This window comes from Anomaloglossus baeobatrachus, chromosome 5, assembly GCF_048569485.1.
Source record: "Anomaloglossus baeobatrachus isolate aAnoBae1 chromosome 5, aAnoBae1.hap1, whole genome shotgun sequence".
Classification (NCBI taxonomy): Eukaryota; Metazoa; Chordata; class Amphibia; order Anura; family Aromobatidae; genus Anomaloglossus; species Anomaloglossus baeobatrachus.
Window position 1 is genome coordinate 83615521 of NC_134357.1, and position 21737 is coordinate 83637257.

At 48.5% G+C, this 21737-nt stretch overlaps 1 protein-coding gene across 1 annotated transcript in view; it reads right to left on the minus strand.

The window, feature by feature from the left end:
- Positions 1-21737, minus strand: part of LOC142313334 (glutathione S-transferase kappa 1-like) — a 48979-nt gene that overhangs the window by 15139 nt on the left and 12103 nt on the right. The window contains exons 2-6 of the mRNA XM_075352334.1: positions 18403-18484; positions 16102-16230; positions 11756-11856; positions 11464-11499; positions 222-338 (exon numbers count right to left, since the gene is read on the minus strand). Of these exons, the coding sequence (XP_075208449.1) occupies positions 222-338; positions 11464-11499; positions 11756-11856; positions 16102-16230; positions 18403-18484 (465 nt within the window). The remainder of the gene's footprint in view (positions 1-221; positions 339-11463; positions 11500-11755; positions 11857-16101; positions 16231-18402; positions 18485-21737) is intronic.

Below are 21737 nucleotides of genomic sequence, written 5' to 3' on the forward strand. Positions count from 1 at the left end.
ACATACTGTAACACATGTACCAAGTTTAAAGAACTGTATGTGTGGCTGATTGTTTCGCCATATATTTTATACAGCTAAAAGAAGAGAAAAAAAAAAACAAAAAAAAAACCACAACAACAACACAGATATGAACATAAACATTAACAAAAAACATTACATTTTTTGGACATTGTGTCATTTTTATACAAAGCTGAAAAAAAAATGATAATGCTCATAACTACCCCGTATTTCAAAACTTTGTCTGTCGTCTCCTTTAGCTTATTCTTGACTTCTGGTGAGGAGATTGTGGACAGTAATTTCTTGGCCAGGTCTTCAGGCATCCCAGCGTTCTTAGCAGCCTAAACAAAGTTAGGACAATTGTAAAGAAGAAAAAAACAAAAAAAAAACAACAGATAACTACTATTAAGAAGGACAGAAGGTAGTCAAAAGGAGCAAAATAAATAGTTTTTGCTTTAAAAGGGAACCAGTCAGGTGCAATATGTACCCAGAACGATGACCAGTTCTGTGTGTAGATTGCTAATCCCTGCCTAAAGGTGGTGTCACACACAGCGACGACGACGTCGCTGCTACGTCACCATTTTCTGTGACGTTGCAGCGACGTCCCGTCGCTGTCGCTGTGTGTGACATCCAGCAATGAGCTGGCCCCTGCTGTGAGGTCGTTGCTCGTTGCTGAATGTCCTGTTTCATTTTTTCGTTGTCGCTCTCCCGCTGTGAAGCACACATCGCTGTGTGTGACAGCGAGAGAGCGACGAAATGAAGCGAGCAGGGAGCAGGAACCGGCGTCTGGCAGCTGCGGAAAGCTGTATCCAATGTAAACATCGGGTAACCAAGGGAAGACCTTTCTCTGGTTACCCGATATTTACCTTCGTTACCAGCCTCTGGTGCTCTCGCTGCCAGTGCCGGCTCCTGCTCTGTGCACATGTGGCTGCAGTACACATCGGGTAATTAACCCTATGTGTACTGTAGCTAGGATAGCACGGAGCCAGCGCTAAGCAGTGTGCGCGGCTCCCTGCTCTCTGCACTGTGACATGTAGCTGCAGTACACATCGGGTTAATTAACCCGATGTGTACTGTAGCTAGGAGAGCAAGGAGCCAGCGCTAAGCAGTGTGCGCGGCTCCCTGCTCTCTGCACATGTAGCGACGTTATGATCGCTGCTGCGTCGCTGTGTTTGACAGCTAAGCAGCGATCATAACAGCGACTTACAAGGTCGCTGTTACGTCACAGAAAATGGTGACGTAACAGCGATGTCGTTGTCGCTATGTGTGACACCACCTTAACTGTCCCTGTATCTAATAGCATAGATAAAGAGATCTTTAGAAAAAAGTATTTCTAAAGATTCTATATGATATGCTAATGAGCACAGGGACTAGTCCCCTGGGTGTTAGTTCCCTTGGCTAGTCAGCCCCCTTAGCATGTAAGCACGCCCCTGTGGGCGTGCTAATATGCTAATGAATGCACAATGTCAGAGGCACAGTCGCACTCACCTCGCTGCTGCCACCATGCCAAACTCTGGATTTCGGCTTATTACGCATGATCAGAGGTCCCGGATTTCCAGTCATGCGTACTATCTTGCCGGGTGTACACGTCCCAGCTTCAAACTGGTGTAGTGCGCATGACCGGAAATCCGGGGACGTTCTGATCGTGCGCAATGAGCTGAAAACCAGCAGCGGTGGCAGCAGAGAGGTTAGAGCGACCATTCCTCTGATGCTGTGCATTCATTAGCATGCCCAAAGGGACATGCTCACATGCTAAGGGAAATAATGCCCTTGCAACTAGTCCCTGGCCTAATTACCATATCATAAAGGATCTTTAGAAATACTTTTTTTAAAGATCCTTTTGTATGTTACTATAGGCTCGGACAGTTAGGCAGGGATTAGAAATATTCACCCAGAACTGCTCTTGGTTCTGGGTGCATACAGGACCTGACAAATTCCCTTTAACTTCGTTATGTTTTTGGAGCAAAAAACCAAGGTTAGAGGGCATATGTCAATAGGCTCACACCTCCTAATTAATCTGTCACAGATATCTGTTCAGCTCATTTGTATATAAGGAAACCGTGGATTTCTTGGGAATAATTCATCGGGTCGCAGATATTAAAGTATCATTTGATTCAACTTTCTCTGACTAACGTGTCCATGCAGACGACTTCGGAGGGTTGAACCTATTGACAGATTCCCTTTAAAATCCTACTGGACTGAAGTTATTAGAAAGATTTTGGAAAACGTTGTGTGGCATTTCAATGACTAAATAAATGACATACACAAATTGCACAAATGTAAAAACAAAAAAAAAACCTAGTGTGCACTAATTAGAAATCAGAGGCATCAGGGAGTGCAATAAAACAAAGTAGAAGTCGGACTGTAAGGCTATGTGCCCACGGGAGCTCGCACCTGCAGATATATCCGCAGGTACGGCCGCAGGTTTCCCACAGCAGCTCCCGGAATCCGCAGCTATATATAGCTGCGGAAGGAAGGAAGGAAATTTTTTTCCCCATTGGAACTTGTTTGCCACATTGGGTTTTTTTTGCCTTCCTCTGGATCAACATGTTAGGCTACGGGTTGAACTAGATGGACTTAGAGTCTCCCTTCAACCTTAAAAACTATGATACTATGATACTATGATATAGCTGCGGGATTCCAGCAAAATATCTGTGGAAAACCTGCGGACATTCATGCGACTTACCTGCGGAAGTCCCAGCTTTTATCTCCATAGTGGAGGGCCGGGAGTTCCGCAGACAAATCCGCAGGAATAATCGACATGCAGTTATGGGAGGCTGCGGGATATCTGCAGCATATTCCGCAGCCGCCCGTACCACACTATTGATACAGACACTCCCCATGTCCATAGGATAATATGGGAAGTGTCTGTACTTGCTAAAACCTGTGGATTTATCTAGAAAATCCAGAATAATCCGCAGGTTTTCCGAGGCAAAATCCGCAGGTGCGAGCTCCTGTGGGCACATAGCCTAAGGGCGGCGTTACACGAGACGATATATCGTGCGGTCGCACCCGCCCCCGTCGTTTGTGTGGCACGGGCAATTTATTGCCCATGTCGCACAAAGTCGTTAAACCCCCGTCACACGTACTTACCTCCCCAACAACGTCACTGTGGGCGGCGAACATCCTCTTCCTGAAGGGGGTTGGACGTTCGGCGTCACAGCGACGTCACACAGCGGCCGCCCAATAGAAGCGGAGGGGCGGAGATGAGCGGGACATAACATCCCACCCACCTCCTTCCTTCCTCATTGCCGGCGGGATGCAGGTCAGTTGTTTTTCGTCGTTCCTGGGGATTCACACGTAGCGATGTGTGCTGCCACGGGTACGACGAACAAACGGCGCGCAGAAGGAGGAACGACATTAGGGAAATGAACGACGTGTCAACGAGCAATGATAAGGTGAGTATTTTTGCTCGTTAACAGTCGTTCGGAGGTGTCATACGGTACGACATCTCTAACGATGCCGGATGTGCGTCACGAATTCTGTGACCCCGACGACATATCACGCGATATATCGTACCGTGTAACGCCGCCCTAACACTGCCAAGTTGGTTCAGAGACAAAAACACTTTTTTGCTGTGATGAAAAGAATATGATGCTTAAATTTGCGAATTGGCTCTAATTTTCAAGAACCAGGAGAGGTTGTAATTACTTATGACATCTTTCACGCAGGCTTATAGAAAAATGGCACCTTTATTACATCTTTAGTACTGTGCTTCCCTGAAAGTAAGCCCTACCCTGAAAATAAGCCATAGCAGGGTTTTTTGGCCTTTGGAGTAGGCTTGTCTATGGAAACACGATAGACTAGTCTATTACATCACCTATTTAGTCTATTGAGCCTTCAGTATTCTATCATCTTAGGGCGACCAATCAAAAAACACCAACTCGGCGCCGATGACATAATCCTAATTACAGTTGAATCACCTATTTCTGTAAATGCTCTCTGTGTAGCGTATACAGTTTTAGGATTTCTTAGCATATTGATATGTTTCTATGGTTATTTCAGATATGCCTCGTTATATGCCCATATAAGATTTTGTTACCACCATTGCATATCAACTTGGGCCTAATTAAAGGAAACCTGTCACCTAAAATATGCGTTCTGACCTATCAGCAGACGCCATAATTACACCTTCTTACCCATCCATGTGTTATAAAATTGTATAATATGAAAGTAATAAAAAACATCTTAGTACCTTCATATTTCCTATGTAAATAGCAAGGAATATGGTCACAGGGGCGGCGCCTTGGCCTGCATACTTTCCGTGGTATCACGTCCCTGTGGGCGTGATACCATGAAGTCACATGAGCAACGTCACCGTCACTCATTCTATCCTGCGCACATTTACACTTACTATTGCGGCAGGCTTCTCTTCCGGGTTCTCCTTGTCAGTTTCAGACGCGCAGTGCGCGTCTGAAGCCGGCGCGTGAACACCCGGAAACGAAGTCTGCCACAATGCACGCAGGATAGAATGAGCGACGGTGACGTTGCTCATGTGACTCCATGGTATCACGCCCACAGTGATACCACGTAAAGTATGCAGGGCAAGGCGCCGCCCCTGTGACCATATTCCCTGCTATTTACATAGGAAATATGAAAGTAATAAAACGTTTTTTATTACTTTCATATTATACAATTTTATAACACAGGGATGGGTAGGAAGGTGTAATTAGGGCACACATGCGTCTGCTGATAGGTCAGAACGCATATTTTAGGTGACAGGTTCACTTTAAGAACTTTGTAAAGGCAATGGATAAAAATGCAAAACACATTCAAGTATCTTTATATTTCCAAGGATAAGTGAAGCAAAGACAAAGGAACAAGTCTTTATTGGACCTCAGATTGGTAAACTTCTTTCAAGATGAGGAGTTTCTCCGTTTGTTGCAGGCAAGAAAAAGGTTGCATGGGTAGCATTCACATTAGCGGTAACTAAGAATTGGGGAAACTCAAGCGCAGATAGCTATGAATATTGCGGCTATAAAGAAAAGATATCAAGGAAAATAGAATCCATTAATGCTTCCAGATTACTGTTGGACAATTGTAAGAGATGATCTGATGCAGGAGTACAAGAGACGAGCAAGAAAGAAGGGAATTTTGTTTACTTACCGTAAATTCCTTTTCTTCTAGCTCCTATTGGGAGACCCAGACAATTGGGTGTATAGCTTCTGCCTCCGGAGGCCACACAAAGTATTACACTTAAAAGTGTAAACCCCTCCCCTCTGCCTATACACCCTCCCGTGGATCACGGGCTCCTCAGTTTTGGTGCAAAAGCAGGAAGGAGAAAACTTATAAATTGGTCTAGGGTAAATTCAATCCGAAGGATGTTCGGAGAACTGAAAACCATGAACCAAAAGAACAATTCAACATGAACAACATGTGTACATAAAAGAACAACCAGCCCGAAGGGAACAGGGGCGGGTGCTGGGTCTCCCAATAGGAGCTAGAAGAAAAGGAATTTACGGTAAGTAAACAAAATTCCCTTCTTCTTTGTCGCTCCATTGGGAGACCCAGACAATTGGGACGTCCAAGAGCAGTCCCTGGGTGGGTAAAAGAATACCTCAATAAAAAGAGCCGAAACGGCCCAATCTTACATGTGGGCAACCGCCGCCTGAAGGACTCGCCTACCTAGACTGGCGTCTGCCGAAGCATAGGTATTCACTTGATAGTGTTTCGTGAAAGTGTGCAGACTAGACCACGTAGCTGCCTGACACACCTGCTGAGCCGTAGCCCGGTACCGCAATGCCCAGGACGCACCCACGGCTCTGGTAGAATGGGCTTTCAGCCCTGAAGGAAGCGGAAGCCCAGAAGAACGGTAGGCTTCGAGAATCGGTTCCTTGATCCACCGAGCCAAGGTTGACTTGGAAGCCTGCGAGCCCTTACGCTGGCCAGCGACAAGGACAAAGAGCGCATCTGAACGACGCAGGGGCGCCGTGCGAGACACGTAGAGTCGGAGTGCTCTCACCAGATCCAAAGAGTGCAAATCCTTTTCACATTGGTGAATTGGATTAGGGCAAAATGAAGGCAAGGAGATATCTTGATTGAGATGAAAAGGAGATACCACCTTAGGGAGAAAATCCGGGACCGGACGCAGAACCACCTTATCCTGGTGAAACACCAGGAAGGGGGCTTTGCATGACAGCGCTGCAAGCTCCGACACTCTCCGGAGTGATGTAACTGCCACTAGAAAGGCCACCTTCTGCGAAAGACGTGATAAAGAGACATCCCACAGCGGCTCGAAAGGCGGTTTCTGAAGAGCCGTTAGCACCCTGTTAAGATCCCAGGGTTCCAGCGGACGTTTGTAAGGTGGGACTATGTGGCAACCTCCCTGCAGGAACGTGCGGACCTGCGGAAGCCTGGCTAGGCGCTTTTGAAAAAATACGGAGAGCGACGATACTTGGCCCTTGAGAGAGCCGAGTGACAAACCCTTGTCCATTCCGGATTGAAGGAATGAAAGAAAAGTGGGTAAGGCAAACGGCCATGGAGGAAAACCGTTATCAGAGCACCAGGATAAGAAGATTTGCCAAGACCTGTAATAGATCTTGGCGGACGTTGGCTTCCTGGCCTGTCTCATGGTGGCAATGACATCCTGAGATAACCCTGAAGACGCTAGGAGCCAGGACTCAATGGCCAGACAGTCAGGTTGAGGGCCACAGAATTCAGATGGAAAAACGGGCCTTGTGACAGCAAGTCTGGGCGGTCTGGAAGCGCCCACGGTTGACCCACCGTGAGATGCCACAGATCCGGGTACCACGACCGCCTCGGCCAGTCTGGAGCGACGAGAATGGCGCGACGGCAGTCGGACCTGATCTTGCGTAACACTCTGGGCAGCATCGCCAGAGGAGGAAACACGTAAGGCAGTCGAAACTGCGACCAATCCTGAACTAACGCATCCGCCGCCAGAGCTCTGTGATCCTGAGACCGAGCCATGAATGCCGGGACTTTGTTGTTGTGCCGTGACGCCATGAGATCGACGTCCGGCGTTCCCCAGCAGCGACAGATCTCTCGAAACACTTCTGAGTGTAGAGACCATTCCCCCGCATCCATGCCCTGACGACTGAGAAAATCTGCTTCCCAGTTTTCTACGCCCGGGATGTGAACTGCGGAGATGGTGGAGGCTGTGGCTTCCATCCACTGCAGAATCCGCCGGACTTCCTGGAAGGCTTGACGACTGCGAGTGCCGCCTTGGTGGTTGATGTATGCGACGGCAGTGGCGTTGTCCGACTGGATACGGATCTGCCTGCCCTCCAGCCACCGATGGAAAGCCAATAGGGCTAGATACACTGCCCTTATCTCCAGAACATTGATCTGAAGGGAAGACTCTATCGGAGTCCAGGTTCCCTAAGCCCTGTGGTGGAGAAAAACCGCTCCCCACCCTGACAGGCTCGCGTCCGTGGTGACCACAGCCCAGGTTGGGGGTAGGAAGGATTTTCCCTGCGATAGAGAATTGGGAAGGAGCCACCACTGAAGAGACGTCTTGGTTGCAAGGGAAAGAGAGACGTTCCTGTCGAGGGAAGCCGACCTCCTGTCCCATTTGCGGAGAATGTCCCATTGGAGTGGCCGCAGATGGAATTGCGCGAACGGCACTGCCTCCATCGCTGCCACCATCTTCCCCAGGAAGTGCATGAGGCGCCTTAAGGGGTGTGACTGACCCCGAAGAAGAGAGATTGCACCCCTGCCTGCAGAGAAAGCCGTTTGTCCTGCGGTAGCTTGACTACCGCTGACTGTGTATGAAACTCCATCCCGAGGTAAGTCAGTGATTGGGTCGGTGTCAACTTGGATTTCGGGAAGTTGATGATCCACCCGAACTGCTGGAGAGTCGCCAGAGCGACGGTAAGGCTGTGTTGACACGCCACCCGAGAAGGGGCCCTGACTAGGAGATCGTCTAAGTAGGGAATCACCGAGTGGCCCTGAGAGTGTAGGACCGCCACAACGGATGCCATGACTTTGGTGAAAACCCGTGGGGCTGTCGCCAGGCCGAAAGGCAATGCCCCGAACTGAAGGTGTTCGTCCCCGATGGCGAAACGCAAGAAGCGTTGATGCTCGGGTGCGATCGGCACATGGAGATAAGCATCCTTGATGTCGATCGATGCTAGGAAGTCTCCTTGTGACATCGAGGCGATGACCGAGCGGAGAGATTCCATCCGAAACCGTCTGGTTCTCACATGTCTGTTGAGTAGTTTGAGGTCCAGAACGGGACGGAATGATCCGTCCTTTTTTGGCACCACGAACAAGTTGGAGTAAAAGCCGCGACCACGTTCCTGAAGGGGAACGGGGATCACAACTCCTTCTGTCTTCAGAGCGTCCACTGCCTGAAAAAGTGCGTCGGCCTGAGCGGGGGGCGGAGAGGTTCTGAAGAAACGAGCCGCAGGACGAGAGCTGAACTCTATCCTGTAACCGTGAGACAGAATGTCTCTCACCCATCGGTCTTGAACATGTGGCCACCAGGCGTCGCCAAAGCGGGAGAGCCTGCCACCGACCGAGGATGCGGCTAGGGGATGCCGAGAGTCATGAGGAGGCCGCCTTGGAGGCAGTGCCTCCTGCGGCCTTTTGGGGGCGTGACTTGGACCGCCACGCATAGGAGTTCCTCTGGCCTTTCTCCGGCCTGCTGGACGAAGAGGATTGCGGCTTGGCGGAGGGACGAAAGGACCGAAACCTCAATTGTATTTTCCGTTGCTGAGGTCTCTTAGGTTTGTACTGGGGTAAGGAGGAGTCCTTTCCCTTGGATTCCTTAATAATCTCATCCAATCGTTCGCCAAACAAGCGGTCGCCAGAAAACGGCAAACCGGTTAAGAACCTCTTGGAGGCAGAGTCTGCCTTCCATTCGCGCAGCCACATGGCCCTGCGGATGCCACAGCTGTACGGCTAGCAGAGTCTAGGACTGCGTTCATGGCGTAGGAAGAAAAAGCTAACGCTTGAGAAGTCAAAGACGCAACTTGTGGAGCAGAATTACGTGTGACAGCATTAATCTCAGCCAGACAAGCTGAGATAGCTTGGAGTGCCCACACGGCTGCAAAGGCCGGGGCAAAAGACACGCCCGTGGCCTCATAGATGGACTTCACCAGGAGCTCTATCTGCCTGTCAGTGGCATCCTTTAGCGATGAGCCATCTGCAACCGATACCACAGATCTAGCCGCCAATCTAGAGACTGGAGGATCCACCTTGGGACATTGAGCCCAACCCTTAACGACTTCAGAGGGGAAGGGGTAACGAGTGTCAGTGAGGCGCTTAGTAAAGCGCTTGTCCGGAACCGCTCTGGGCTTCTGGGCAGCATCTCTGAAGTTAGAGTGATCGAAAAACGCACTACATGTACGTTTGGGAAACCTAAACTGGTGTTTCTCCTGCTGAGACGCCGACTCCTCTACAGTAGGAGGCGGGGGAGAGAGATCCAACACCTGGTTGATGGACGAGATAAGATCATTCACTAAGGCGTCCCCTTCAGGTGTATCAAGGTTAAGGGCAACGTCAGGGTCAGAGCCCTGAGCTGCGACGTCCGCCTCGCCCTCCAGAGAGTCCTCAAGCTGGGAACCCGAGCAGCGTGAAGAAGTCGGGGAAGATTCCCAGCGAGCCCGCTTAGCCTGTCTAGGACTGTGGTCCGGGCAGGAGTCCTCCACGTGAGACCTAGGGCCCAACCTGGGAGCGCGCTGCGGCGCGGACCGAGAGGGGCCTGGAGGCGACGATCCAACAGGGGCCGGGGCCTGTGTAAGGACCGGTCTGGACTGCAAAGCTTCTAGCAGCTTGGCAGACCATTTGTCCATAGACTGAGCCATGAATTGTGAAAGTGACTCAGAGAGTTTCTCAGCAAAAGAGGCGAACTCTGTCCCTGCCGCCTGGACAGGGGGAGCAGGGGGGGTCTACATGAGCCGAGGGGCCCACTAGTGACCGAGGCTCCGGCTGAGCAAGCGAAACAGGGGTCGAGCATTGCTCACAGTGAGGGTAGGTGGAACCCGCAGGTAACATAGCCCCACAAGAGGTACAGGCCGCAAAAAAACTTTTGCTCCTTGTGGACGACATGCTGTTGTCTCCTAGGAGAATGATCACTGAGGGTATATGGGCAAAAAAGAGTATACAGCCCGACCGAACAGAAATATAAATATAAATATATATATATATATATATATACGTATCTATTCCGGCACCCTAGGGGGACCAGCACCGGGTGACCGGTGTGGCTTACCGACCGCTAAAAAGCGGAGTGTGTGTCCTCCAGATTCCCTGCCTTAGGTCCCCCGGAGCTGCAGAGCTCTTCACTGAGAATCCTCCACCGGCAGAATGCCAAAAAAACGGCTGCCGGAGCTCTCAGGGGAGGAGTGGAGCCGTGGGCGGCGCCAGGAAAGTGCGGGAATCTGGGGTCCCCACAGTGATCAGTGAGGGGGGAGGAAACATGCAGGATGGTCCGGCCCTCACATCCGACGTCAGGTCGGCAGTCCCGCCCTTACCCCTGACAGGCAGGCCCGGGGGCGGGATTTTTGCGACTAGGCCGCGATGAAGCCGGGGACTAAATTTGAGACCGCGCCCGACAAGCAGGCACGGTCGGCGCGGAAGTCCGCCGGCCTTCTCAATTCAGCAGCTGCCGCAGCGTCCGGGAAGAAGGTGCGCTCCCTGCACAGTCCCCTATGGGGACACAGAGTACCTTAGAGTTGCAGGGCCCGGTCCCTGAGGTTGAATAGACTCCGGTCCGGCAGATTCCCACAGGGGCTGCGGAGGGAGCACGGTCCCAGTAAATGGATGACCGCTCAGGATCCCACTTCTCCCAGAGCCGCTAAGGGATGGTGAAGGAGACGGCATGAGGCTCCGGCCTTTGTACCCGCAATGGGTACCTCAACCTTAACAACACCGCCGACGTAGTGGGGTGAGAAGGGAACATGCCGGGGGCCCCGTGGGGGCCCTCTTTTCTTCCAACCGACATAACTAATATGAGAATGCATGAGTGGATGTGTGCCTCCTTCCACACAAAGCATAAAACTGAGGAGCCCGTGATCCACGGGAGGGTGTATAGGCAGAGGGGAGGGGTTACACTTTAAGTGTAATACTTTGTGTGGCCTCCGGAGGCAGAAGCTATACACCCAATTGTCTGGGTCTCCCAATGGAGCGACAAAGAAAAAAGAAGTGGTCATAGAATGAGGAGCAAATTTGCAATTTCTCTGTTATAATTCGTAATAATGTTTGGACATGTTTTAGTTATTTGAATTGTTTATAAGTTTCCTCTAAATAAATATCAGAAAACTGACATCTTTAGATTTGCAAAAATAATAATAATGTTTAAAAAGTACTGAAAAATGTATGCATTAATTATATGTAGCAGTAAAAGAAATTCTTTGATATAGAAACAAGAGCCAACTAAAAATATTCATTGTACATTTGAAGTCAAAATCATTAAGAAATTGCTCCTTTCATAACTATATGGACAATTTTTGAAAATATTTAGAACAGTGAAATATTTCCATTTACAGAAGGCTTCATTGTTACCTGAAGTATGCTCTCTGGTTCTGTAATGTCTTTATCCTGTAACAAAAAATTACAGGTAAATCAGACTCAAAAAACGCGCAGGAGACCATAAACTGAACTCATGCAAAAACTATTGCAAACAGAGGTTTCCCTTATGGGATCTTTAATAAAATTGAAAAATTGGTTTATTTTTAGGCTATAAAATTTTTCCCATTAAACTAAGTGATTGTCTGAAAAAGTAACTGATAATTAAATCAGTTAAATTGAGATAAGAAAGTGTGTTTTCCGAAAATCATCAAAAGTAATGACAGACCTCAGACCAGATTCGCAGCCACAGTTGTCGGGAGACCTCCTCGAGGAACTCTGGATGTGACATATCCACGGCTGTCACAAACCGCATGGCTGAAAGGCTCCCTGTAAAGTGAACCCCAAAAAATTCAAAAGAGCTGAACTAATGCAAGAAGATAAATAATATATTTGAAGTGGATTGCAGCAGTGCCATATATTGTATCAGTACAGGACTTTTTTTTCTTTAATAATCATGGTTTATGTAAATTTTGCAAATGTAAAACTATTATGATATTTAATCAAATTTAATTTATATGTAGAGGAAATACCAGTTTGTTGATATCAATCTTGCATCATAAATTGTACCACCAGTTAGGGTACTGTCTCACTTAACGACGTACCAGCGATTCCGACCACGATATGACCTGGTCAGGATCGCTGGTGCGTCGCGACATGGTCGCTGGTGAGCTGTCAATCAGGCAGATCTCACCAGCGACCAGCCACTCGTGGAAACGATGCTGCGCTTGGTAACCAAGGTAAATACCGGGTAACTAAGCAAAATGCTTTGCTTGGTTACCCGATATTTACCCTGGTTACCAGCGCGCACCGCTTAGCGCTGGCTACCTGCACTCGTAGCCAGGGTACACATCAGGTTACTAAGCAAAGCGCTTCGCTTAGTTAACCGATGTGTACTCTGGCTACGTGTGCAGGGAGCCAGCACTGGCAGCCTGAGAGCGGCATACGCTAGTAACCAAGGTAAATATCGGGTAACCAAGCAAAGCTCTTCGCTTACTTACCTGATGTGTACCTTCGTTACCAGCGTCCGCAGCTTCCAGACGCCAGCTCCCTACACATTCAGATTGTTGCTCTCTCGCTGTCAAACACAGCAATGTATGCTTCACAGCGGAAGAGCAACGAGCAAAAAATGAACCAGCACTGTGTGTAACGAGCAGCGATTTCACAGCAGGGGCCAGATCGCTGCTCAGTGTCACACACAGCGAGATCGCTAATGAGGTCACTGGTACGTCACAAAACCTGTGACTCAGCAGCGATCTCGCTAGCCATCTCGCTATGTGAGAAGTACCCCTTAGTGGTTTTCCGACATGTCAGAGGGATTATGGAATTAAAGCTTAGGGCTCATTCACACGTCAGTTTTTTTGCATACAATTACTATCTGGGTTTTTCAAGGATAGCACTCATATCTATTTGTATTTATGATGCTCAATGGGGCTGTTCACATGACCATTATTTTGAGCGAGAACCGAGTGATCTGCACAGAATTGCTTAGATACAGTGTCCTGCGAAACTATTTGGCCTCCTTGAATTTTTCAACTTTTTCCCACATTTCTGGCTTCAAAAATAAAGATAAAAATGTTAAATTTATGGTGAAGAATCAACATCAAGTGGGACACAATTGTGAAGTTGAACGAAATTTATTGCTTATTTTAAAAACTTTTTAAAGTAATAAATAACTGAAAATTGGGGCGTGCAATATTATTCTTTACTTTCAGTGCAGCAAACTCACTCCAGAAGTTCATTGAGGATCTCTGAATGATCCAATGTTGTCCTAAATGACTGATAATGATAAATTTAAGCCACTTGTGTGTAATCAAGTCTCTGTATAAATGCACCTGCTCTGTGATAGTCTCAGTGTTCTGTTTAAAGCACAGAGAGCATCATGAAGACCAAGGAACACAACAGGCAGGTCCGTGATACTGTTGTGGAAAAGTTTAAAGCCGCATTTGGTTACAAAAAGATTTCCAAAACTTTAAACATCCCAAGGAGCACTGTGCAAGCGATCATATTGAAATGGAAGAGGTATCATACAACTACAAATCTACCAAGACCCGGCCGTCCATCAAACTTTCATCTCAAACAGGGAGAAGACTGATCAGAGATGCAGACACTGACACAGATGAATCCCCGCACCTCCGCGCCGCACTTCCGGGTACAGTGGAGCCTGTCTGCTCCCTGACCCGGCGTGCAGCGACGCGCTGATGCTACAGAGGTCACGGCAGTGTGGGGAGGAAGCTCCTCCTCCTGCCGTCTGTCAGCGTGCAGAGACGAGCCGCGGAGGAGGACAGAAGACAGAGGAGAAGCTGCAGGTGCTTGCAGCAGGTAAGCGCTCAGTGAGCATGCAGGGAGAGGGGCTAGATAAGATGGGAGCTATATAGGGAGAGGGGCCACATAAGGTGGGAGCGCTATATGGGGAGAGGGGCCACATAAGATGGGAGCTATACGGGAAAAGAGGCCATGATGGGATGGGATCTGCAGGGGAAAAGAGGCCATGATGGGATGGGCTCTGCAGGGGAAAAGAGGCCATGATGGGATGGGATCTGCAGGGGAAAAGAGGCCATGATGGGATGGGATCTGCAGGGGAAAAGAGGCCATGATGGGATGGGATCTGCAGGGGAAAAGAGGCCATGATGGGATGGGATCTGCAGGGGGAAAGAGGCCATGATGGGATGGGATCTGCAGGGGGAAAGAGGCCATGATGGGATGGGATCTGCAGGGGGAAAGAGGCCATGATGGGATGGGATCTGCAGGGGGAAAGAGGCCATGATGGGATGGGATCTGCAGGGGGAAAGAGGCCATGATGGGATGGGATCTGCAGGGGGAAAGAGGCCATGATGGGATGGGATCTGCAGGGGGAAAGAGGCCATGATGGGATGGGATCTGCAGGGGGAAAGAGGCCATGATGGGATGGGATCTGCAGGGGGAAAGAGGCCATGATGGGATGGGATCTGCAGGGGGAAAGAGGCCATGATGGGATGGGATCTGCAGGGGGAAAGAGGCCATGATGGGATGGGATCTGCAGGGGGAAAGAGGTCATGATGGGATGGGATCTGCAGGGGGAAAGAGGCCATGATGGGATGGGATCTGCAGGGGGAAAGAGGCCATGATGGGAAGGGATCTGCAGGGGGAAAGAGGCCATGATGGGATGGGATCTGCAGGGGGAAAGAGGCCATGATGGGATGGGATCTGCTGGGGGAAAGAGGCCATGATGGGATGGGATCTGCTGGGGAAAGAGGCCACATGGGATGGGATCTGCAGGGGGAAAGAGGCCATGATGGGATGGGATCTGCTGGGGGAAAGAGGCCATGATGGGATGGGATCTGCTGGGGAAAGAGGCCACATGGGATGGGATCTGTATGGGGAAGGTCGCCCATTCCAATTTTAGTAGGGCTACTTTAGTAATAATTTTTAAAAACTGTAGAAAAACCATTTAATACAATAAGACTGGAGCAACTGGTGCTGGACAGGAGAGTGACGGTAGAGGAGGGGAAGGAGATTTTACTTTAAATTACTTGTATTTTTTGGTTGAGGAAACTGTCTGAAAATGGGTGTGGCTAACAAAATGGGTGTGGTTACAGAATGGGTGTGGTTTTCAAATAGGCGGGATTTACAGAGAACCTGCTAAAAATTTGAATCCCACCCCTGCGCATACCCCAAGTGACTTGCAGCTGTAATCGCAGCAAAAGGTGGCCCTACAAAGTATTAACTTAAAGGGGATGAATAATATTGCACGCCCCAATTTTCCATTATTTATTTTTTAAAAAGTTTAAAATAAGCAATAAATTTTGTTCAATGTCACAATTGTGTCCCACTTGTTGTTAATTCTTCACCATAAAATTAACATTTTTTATCTTTATGTTTGAAGCCTGAAATGTGGGAAAAGGTTGAAAAATTCAAGAGGCCGAATACTTTCGCAATATAATAGGATAGAAGTTTCGGTCTGGTTGAGCGCCAGTAAATGGGCTGCCAGTCTTGTAAGATGATTAGCTTTATTAATAATAATAATAATAATAATAATAATAATAATAATAATAATAATAATAATAATAAAAAAAAGCTCCTGTTATTACACAACGCGTTTCAGCAAATATATTTTTTCAGCATATACATATATATACATACACACATATAATATATATATATATATATATATATATATATATATATATATATATATATATATATATATATATATATATATAAAAAAAACTGACAGAACTCTCAAACACTTACGACACTGATTCTAGTGTCATGAAACTTGGACCAATTTTTTAATACAAGAAAATCATGAGCACTTGCTTGGGATCTAGGTATCCTAAACAGCATAAAGGGGCTCTTCAGCTCCTTTGGGCTTCATTTAGGATATGTGACGTTGTGCCATAGACTTGCATTGGAGTCTATAGTCAGCCATTGCCTCTCCTGTATGGAGATCTATGTATGTATGCAAGCTACTGTCCTCTTTTCTGTATTCAGACCGAGCACAGGACACTGTTTACCCCACAAAACCTATGGCAGAGTTGTACGACGAGGCCTTCATTTTGCTTTGATTATTTATGGCAATGAAGTAACACCAACCTTTCGTAATAACAACGTGGAAGAAATCACTTGGCAATCGTAAGGGAACCTGATAAAACTCAGACACTCTTTCTAAGTCCTGAAACATGTACGCTCCTTTATTCGGAACCTTGGCAGGTGCAGAGTTACCTGTTTGAGAAAAAATAAAAAAGGCATTTATGTTATTTTTTTTTTCCTTGTATAATATAACATTTTATTCCATTTTAGTTTGGGTGCCAATATCTCTGTATCTGGCTTGCAGCAATTCAGCAGTGTCACCAGCCATCATTGTATCACAACCACTGATGACAGCATTAAAAAAAAATTGCAATGTTTTTTCCCAATGTACAAAGAGAGAGAAAAAAAAAAAAGGTTTGTAAAACCGCCTTAAGGCTAGATTCACATTTGCGTTGTTTTAAATCCGTCTGGTCTGTCATTGCGACGCAACAACTGATTCATTGTTTTTTAGATGTCAACTGATGCAACGAATGTGTTATTTCACAGGATTCCATTCAGGCCTCTGCCACACTCACGTGTAAATCACGCACGTGCCGAGAGACACGTATTTCCCCTGCGTGTTGCGTGCAGGTAAGTACGTGTCTCTGGTACGTGCGGGCCACGTGTGTTCTACGTGTGCTATCCGCAATAGCACACGTAGAACCGGTAATTTGCATACTCACGTGGTCCGCGCTGCTGTCCGTGGTGCTGATCTTCGGCTCCAGCCCTCCCGTCTCCCCGCTGCTGCTGCTGCCAGGCAGTGAAGTGAATATTAAATGAGAATAATGAGCGGCGGTCGGCAGCAAGAGGCAGCAGGGCTGGAGAAGGTGAGTAAATGTTTGGGGTTTTTTTCACTGACACGTGTTTTCTCCGGCGCGTTTCACACGGGACTGCATCCACACTACACCCGTGCTGCCGGAGAAAACACTGACATGTCAGCGTTTAGAAAAACGCACACACGTACAAACGCACACGGACACACGTTCAGTGTGGTTTTACGTGTGTGTGCCTGCTACAATAGGGTAGCACTGCTTAACGTGTCTCCATGCCGTTGGTACGTGCAAAAAATGACAAACACGTGCCGGCGGCACGGATGTGTGTCGCAGGCCTCACAGGAATCCTGTGAAAAACTGACCAGTCGCGTCCGTTAGGCTAGGTTCACATTTCCGTCAATTTGTATCAGTCACAATCCGCGGCTCTGGTAAACAACAGAATCCGTTTGGCGGATTCCGTTGCTCCCATAGACTTGTATGAGCGGCGGATTGTGACTGATTATGCTGCGTTGCATCCTCTGCCCGACTGATCAGTCGTGGAACGACTGACCGTCGGGCGGCGTCAACGCAGCATGTAGCGTTTTTTGAGCAGCGGAATCCTTTTGATTCCGCTGCGCATGCTCTCTCTCGGCGGCCGAACGATCAGCTGATCGCCCGGCCAATGAGAGCGATCAGCTGATCGCCCGGCCAATGAGAGCGATCAGCTGATCGCCCGGCCAATGAGAGCGATCAGCTGATCGCCCGGCCAATGAGAGCGATCAGCTGATCGCCCGGCGGCCAGCTATTGTAAACAAACAGCTGATCGCTCTCATTAGCCGGCCGCTGGGAGATCATCTGTTCGGTCTCATAAGCCAGCGGCCAGCTATTGTGAACGATCAGCTGATCGCTCTCTCTCGCTCACATTTTACAACGGAAACCGACAATGAATTCTCATTCTTGTCATCTGTTGTACAACGCATCAGTCACAAGCGTCAAGCAACGCATCTGACTGATGTATAACAACGGAAATGTGAACCTAGCCTTACATCCGCTGTGCATCCGTTTTTTGACGGCTCCGTCATGATCAGTTTGTGTTTGGGACAGCCCAATGGGAGTGCCAAACATACTGGGCATGCTCAGTAGAGCAAGACGGAATCCAGCACTGGATTTCGTTGTGTGACGGATTACAGCGGAATCCAGCACCATAGACAGCCATTACAGCTTTTGACGGATGGCGACGGAATCCTGCGGAGTGCGTTTTTTTGCCACTGCAAAAAACGTTAGTCTGCGTTCTTTCCAGCTGGTGTTCAGTCGATCCACAACTGATCGGCCGCCCGGCGAATGCAACGCAAGGCCATCAGTTGCAATACGTCCTTATTACAAGTCTATGGGAAAAAATGGAATCCTGCAAAATACAGGATGCCATAATTCCTCAAGGCGACGAATTGTGACTCATGCAAAACAACGGAAGTGTGAATGTAGCCTAAGAAAAAAGGGGGGATATAAAAACTGATTGACTATCCGGTCAGGACCAGTCCACAATGGAGACTTGTCCATTCCCTGCTCTACATACCAGATGCTCCGATTAATCCTCCAAGGAATCCAGGGCGTAGGCTAATGTCTACGTTCCATATGTTCTTATATCGTAACAGTACCTGTAACAAAAATACAAACAACAAAACATTAGGGTATTCCTATAAAAGTTAAGATAATGTTACCCCTGCATATCCTGGTGTAACCATTAACCCCTTAAAGGGTGTGAGTGCAGACGCTGGAATCCTCACAGCATACGCACTACACACTGTTGGGATTCTCTGGTTCCGGTGGTGACAGCGAGTGGTGATGTCCCGACTAGATATGCTCGGCCTTGCTCAACTCACCTGTATGAGCGAGGCCAGGCACGTCAAGCCAGAATGTGGTTTGAAGTATGCAAATTACAAACCAGTGGCCATGAGTCTGTCCGCTCCCGCTGTCAGGACCGGAAAATGTCTGCCAAAGTGCACTGTGAAGGACTGCAGACTTTCATCCCAACCACCAAAAGAATCGTGACTGCCAGTAAATTCTACAGAAAATAAACACACCAAATATAAAAAAAAAAAAAAAATCATAAAAACTACCCCCATAAAAACCATTAAAAAAAGATAAAAAAAGAGACAGTGTGGTCAAATGGCAAATAACATTACACAAAAGAAGGGAATTTTGTTTACTTACCGTAAATTCCTTTTCTTCTAGCTCCTATTGGGAGACCCAGACAATTGGGTGTATAGCTTCTGCCTCCGGAGGCCACACAAAGTATTACACTTAAAAAAGTGAAACCCCTCCCCTCTGCCTATACACCCCCCCGTGCATCACGGGCTCCTCAGTTTTGGTGCAAAAGCAGGAAGGAGGAAACTTATAAATTGGTCTAAGGTAAATTCAATCCGAAGGATGTTCGGAGAACTGAAACCATGAACCCAGAACAATTCAACATGAACAACATGTGTACACAAAAGAACAACAGCCCGAAGGGAACAGGGGCGGGTGCTGGGTCTCCCAATAGGAGCTAGAAGAAAAGGAATTTACGGTAAGTAAACAAAATTCCCTTCTTTGTCGCTCCATTGGGAGACCCAGACAATTGGGACGTCCAAAAGCAGTCCCTGGGTGGGTAAAAGAATACCTCGGTAATAGAGCCATCAAACGGCCCCTTCCTACAGGTGGGCAACCGCCGCCTGAAGGACTCGCCTACCTAGGCTGGCATCTGCCGAAGCGTAGGTATGCACCTGATAGTGTTTCGTGAAAGTGTGCAGACTCGACCAGGTAGCCGCCTGACACACCTGCTGAGCCGTAGCCTGGTGCCGCAATGCCCAGGACGCACCCACGGCTCTGGTAGAATGGGCTTTCAGCCCTGAAGGAACCTGAAGCCCAGAAGAACGGTATGCTTCAAGAATTGGTTCCTTGATCCACCGAGCCAAGGTTGATTTGGAAGCCTGCGACCCTTTACGCTGGCCAGCGACAAGGACAAAGAGCGCATCCGAGCGGCGCAGGGGCGCCGTACGAGAAATGTAGAGTCTAAGTGCTCTCACAAGATCCAACAAGTGCAAATCCTTTTCACATTGGTGAACTGGATGAGGGCAAAAAGAAGGTAAGGAGATATCCTGATTGAGATGAAAAAAGAGAATTTTGTTACTTACCGTAAATTCTTTTTCTTATAGTTCCGTCATGGGAGACCCAGACCATGGGTGTATAGCTACTGCCTCCGGAGGACACACAAAGTTACTACACTCAAAACGTGTAGCTCCTCCCTCCTAGCATATACACCCCCTGCTAGCCAGTCCTAGCCAGTTTAGTGCAAAAGCTGAAGGAGGACATCCACCCACAAGAAGAGAGAGTAAAATCCGGAAGAACCGGAACCTCTGTCTACAACAATAACAGCCGGTGAAGACACACGGAACAAGAAACCTGCCAACAGGCAATAGGGAGGGTGCTGGGTCTCCCATGACGGAACTATAAGAAAAAGAATTTACGGTAAGTAACAAAATTCTCTTTTTCTTTATCGTTCCTATGGGAGACCCAGACCATGGGACGTTCAAAAGCAGTCCATGGGTGGGAATAAACAGACAACTGAGAAGCAGGCAAACCCAACTTCACTAATGGGCGACAGACGCCTGAAAGATGCGTCTGCCCAAGCCCGCGTCTGCCAAAGCAAGAGCATGCCTTGGATAGAGCTTCGAAAAAGTATGCAGACTAATTCGAGCTGCAGTCTGACAGACCTACTGAGCCGTAGCCTGGCGTGAAAGCCCAAAAGGCACCGACAGGTCTGATCAAATGTGCTCTAATCCCCGGCGGGGAAGGCACTTGAGTACACTTGTAGGCCTCGGAAATGGCCGACCTAAGCCAACGAACCAGGGTCGGCTTAGATGCCGAGAGACCGCTACGCTGACTAGCAGTCAGTACTAGAGAGAGGTGCACCGCCTAATAACGGCGGTGCGAGACACATAGATCCGGGGCGCCCGCACCAGATCCAGGATATGCAACGCTTCCTCAAAGCGATGAACAGGAGCCGGACAAAAGGAAGGCAGGAAAATTGCCCCGGATAAGGTGGAAGCTGTAACCACCTTAGGGAAAAAAGTCCGGAGTCGGACGGAGACCACCTTGTCTTGATGCAAAAGACCAAAAAAAGGGGGTGACTCAGAGAAAGTGCCGCCAGAACTCCCTGGCGGGAAATTATAGCCACTAGAAAGACTACTTTCTGTGAAATATGAAACAAAGAAACCTCCCTAAGAGGCGCAAAGGGGGGTTTCCGGGAACCGGGAGGACCGGATTAAGGTCCTAGGGCTCCATAGGCCGCCGGAAAGGCGGAATGATGTGAGATGCGCCCTTAAAGGAGCGCACCGGAGCCAGCCGGACGATACGCCGCTGGCACATACTGACAGAGCCGAGACCTGTCCCTTAATGAGGGATAGTCCTAGCTGTAGACCGGACTGTGGAAGGGACAGGAGGGTCGGCAAGGCTAAAAAGGTCCAAGGACACTTTGGAGCTCGAGTCATAGCGGAGATGACTTCAGGAAGGATACCAGAAGTCGCCAAGATCCAGGACTCAATAGCTACGCCGTCAATCTGAGAATCCAGAATTCTGACGGAAAAAACGGACCTTTTGAGAAAAGGTCTGGACGGTCCGGAAGATGCCATGGCAACCTAACGGACAAAAGGAGCAGGTCAGGGTACCAAGCCTGCCTGGGTCAGTCTGGAGTAAGAGAATGACCCGACGGCCCCCTTTACTGATCTTGTGCAGGACTCTGGGCAAGAGGTAGAGACGAAGCTGGGATCAAACATGAGCCAGTGTGTCTACCGCAAAACCTGAGGATTGTGGACCACGGTTGGACAGCTGAAATAGTCTGCCTCGCAGTTTTGACATCTAGGATGTGGGCTG